This window comes from Eumetopias jubatus, unplaced genomic scaffold (genome assembly GCF_037043125.1).
Source record: "Eumetopias jubatus isolate StellerSeaLion01/CBP00866 unplaced genomic scaffold, mEumJub1_p1.0 scaffold_13, whole genome shotgun sequence".
Classification (NCBI taxonomy): Eukaryota; Metazoa; Chordata; class Mammalia; order Carnivora; family Otariidae; genus Eumetopias; species Eumetopias jubatus.
The window spans coordinates 51,583,180-51,587,094 of NW_028274819.1; the positions used below are offsets into that span (position 1 = coordinate 51,583,180).

Below are 3,915 nucleotides of genomic sequence, written 5' to 3' on the forward strand. Positions count from 1 at the left end.
AAAGGGCATCTATGGTATGAGCCTAATTGGATCTGGACATTCTGTTTTTACTTTTGAGAAATATACTATTCCCAGTTCAAATGCTGATTATGTGCTTTTAGCTATTGCTTCTTAATTATATGAGTATATGTTTATTACTCAAATGTAGCTCACAGTGATATCCAGGAGCAGAGAAATGAAATACCAAGTTATTGTTCTTCACTGTGAGATAGAGAAGACAAAGAAAGAGACAGAGTTTTGCTGAATGAAAGCTTAATTAGTTCAAGGATGAATCAGTGAAGGGTGTAAGACCCAGATTTTGGTGAGACTATTAGTATTGGACTGTTGAGAGATTTTCCTTCCATGGTCAAACAAGGAAACACACTTATAAGCTGTTATTGAAGCACAAAATCTTATATTTAGAAAGAATCTTCTAAAACAAGTTATTCCCTGTTCTGAGGTGTAGCAGATGAGTAATATGACACACAATGAGAACACCTCATTTGTTCCCTAGAAACAACGTTTTTTGTGGTAATTGTGCAAGGCTTACAGTTCAGACATTTAACTCTGTATCTAGTGGTTTCTTATATTATCAGGTACATTACTCCCTATAAGTACCTTGTTCCATTTCTCACTCTCATATTTGTATTCCCCCCTAATCAAACTTTGGGTTCCTAACAGCAACGATATTCTATTCTTGTGTCTTAATAGCTAACAGAATTCCTAGGACACAAAGTGTGCTTAGAAATGGTCCAATTAATATGAAAACAATGTTCAGGGGTTATGTTTTCCATATTTTAGTTATTATTACTAAATCATATATTATAATCCATAAACAATCTTTAACTCATTAGCAGAGCTATGTGTGCATACCATAAACTATGGAAGCCTGGATCCAAAGATAAATGTCCAAAGCACAAACCCATTGGTGAGAACTTAGGAGTCTCTTGAATCTAGTTAAACTCATTGCTAATTGTTGCACAAATGAGAAATCTACACAAAAACCCTCTCCTCTTCTCATGCCCATTTCCTATTGTCCACCCAATTGCAGACCCAGTTACAGACCAGTAGCAACATTCCATCATTCAGGACTGAAATTTCACTGCTATTCTTTGTCTCCAATATGTTCCCTTCCATGGAAATAAGAATAAGAATGCATTATATTATACAACTTTACCCCAAAGTATCCATACTTGTATATTCACTAATGTAAATTCATAACATATTAGCAGCTATATATTTAGGAACATAAATTTCTCACTTTATAAAGAACCTACTTGAGGGAACCCCAGTATTTTGTCAAAACAGGAGAATATGTATGGGAAAAGCAAAAGAGGTTAAAGATATTGTTAAAGGAGAAATGAAAGGGAAATTATGACACAAGTTTATTTAGGAAGAAACAATATCCAATTTACCCATTTTGAGATTGTAACTCATAGATATGAATTTCTGCCCACTCACCCATTGTTGATTCAAAACTCATCCTATATTAGGGATGCAGAGATCCAGTTGTCCTCACTACCACCCCCTATTCAGTAATCTCTGGATTCCTTGCTTGATCTCCTGAGTTCGCACTCCATAAACAATGGGGTTGAGGGCTGCAGGGATGACATGGTGGAGAACATTGAGCAAGACTGGCACATCAGGGGAAACCTTCTTCTTCACCACATGAGTGAGCACAAAGACCAGAAGGATGGTGCTGAAGAAGAGGATAAGGATGAAGTGGGAGCCACACGTGCTCAGGGCCTTGGCCACAGAACCCTCTGCCCTGAGTCTCAGCACAGCTCGAAGGATGAGGCTGTAGGAGAGGAAGATGAGGATGAGATCAGATCCTAGCAGTGTCCAGCCTCCAGCAAACTGGTAGAGGCGATTGATGGTGACATCATCACAGGAGAGCCTGGAGACAGACATATTGGCACAGATGCAGTTCTCAATGACATTTCTCCCACAGTAATTGAGTCGGGATGATAGAATGGGGATAGGCACTGTAGAAATAATATTCCTGGCCAAAATAAAAATGGCAGCCTTGGCTACAAATTGGTCAGTGATGATGGATGGGTACCTCAGTGGGTGGCAGATGGCTACATAGCGGTCATAGGCCATGACCATGAATGTGCAGGACTCCATGGCAAGGAAGCAATTCATGATGTACATCTGAAGGAAGCAGGCATAGAAGCTGATGGACTTGAAGTCAAACCAAAAGATGGCTAGGACCTTGGGAATGACAGTGAGGCAGAGCACGATGTCCAGTAGGGAGAGGATGCTGAGCAGGTAGTACATGGGCTCATGCAGAGAGGCCTCCATCCGGATGGTGATCAGAAGAATACCATTTGCCCCCATGGCCAGAAGGAAGAGGAGGCTGAGGGGCAGGGAGAAAGAAAGCTGCCAGCTGGAGGACCTGACAAAACAATTCAGGATGAAGTCTGAAACCCCAATGGAGATGTTGCCATTTGGGTGTACTGTCATCTTTTGTCATATATTTCTATAGTTTTAATGATCTGTAAAAGTAAGGTAAAAATTAGCTACTGACTCAAGACACATGAATGTAGAAGAATTTGCTTCACTTGGGTGAAACCCGTGAGTCCTAGGAGGTCATCTAGAGCCATGTGAATTTTCGTATTCACCCTTTGTGCCATCCTGCTCAGGTATTACTATCACTAAGCAGTATAGAGGAGTGAGGTAATATGGTTCATTTATACATTTTTGATTTGTTTAAGTTCTATTTTTAAGAGAACTGTTATGTCTTTGCAGCAACTAAAGAGAAGGAGAAAATTACTTAGAAAATTACTTTGTGACAGGTGAGTCTCTAAATTTGTACTTCAAAATTTGTACTTCTAAATTTGTTTCTTCATTTTTGTATTTTGTTCTTTCATGACTACCTAGACTCACACATTACAATTTAACTATAATAACATGCAGAAATAAGTAGCAGAGTCTGGCACAAAGTAGGAACTCAGGTACATGTTCCTAGTTCTCCATGACATCACGGTTCTGAGTTTTCAGCTATAGCTGGCTTTAAAGATTAAAAATATTATACCCTGGCTTTAACATTAGTTAATTTTCATTTTGTCTAAAAAGTCATTTTAATTTGGTGGGAAGGGATCCTGCCAAATAATTGCCAATAAATCTTCATATATGTAGGATTCTTAACTCAGGGAAGTGACAACATATAAGTAGAATGTGCAAAAGCACATAGGTATGTGGGAGCCATACATGTCATTGACAAGTTGAGTATTGATTATATTCATTGCAATAGTGTGAGAATGATGAAGTCTACCTTTAAAGTTCTTTCATCCCCTTTCTCTTTCCCTTTCTGTTTTCAATATAATGATCCAGGCTCTCTTGTCTAGTGATTATGCTTTGCTTTTGTGGAGTGGCTCACAGAGACTGGGAGATGCTGCACATGCTGGAAGTCATGAAGATAAAAACCCATAGAAAAATAATATCCAGTCTTGAGTTGGTGACCAAGGGACCTTCTCTTGTCTTGGGCACTATGTTCATTAAACTCTTCCTTTCTTTCAACTTTTCTTGTTGGATACATTCACTTGTATATTTGAGATATAACTAATATCATCTGCTTAGCCCAGACCTTGCCACAATGACCCTCAGCATGTACAACCTCATACCCCTAAATTTGAAATACTCCCTCTAATCACCACTTTGATCACTTACATTTTGTCTTTTGATCTTGCTCATTGCATCCTCTGATCCTGCTCTGCAAAATTCTGACATTTAATTCTTACAAGTCAGAGCCCCAAATCACACAATGTCCAAGAATCTTCTCTTCTTCCATTTCAGAGTATTCTTGGGAGGAATTAGGAATTCATTGCATGGAAGGAGGGAAAATCTTGAAATGAACTTTGGAGGGTACAGCCAAATGGAAGAAATGGCAATCCAACAAACATTGAACAACATACTCAGCCCTAGAAGTAGAAC

General features: G+C 38.8%; 1 protein-coding gene across 1 annotated transcript; it reads right to left on the reverse strand.

Annotated features, from left to right (window-relative positions):
- Positions 1-1,497: 1,497 nt before the first annotated feature.
- Positions 1,498-2,445, reverse strand: OR56A3 (olfactory receptor family 56 subfamily A member 3). The gene has a single exon (XM_028116964.1). The coding sequence runs from the start codon at positions 2,443-2,445 to the stop codon at positions 1,498-1,500; it is 948 nt and encodes a 315-aa protein (XP_027972765.1).
- Between the last annotated feature and the right edge of the window lie 1,470 nt (positions 2,446-3,915).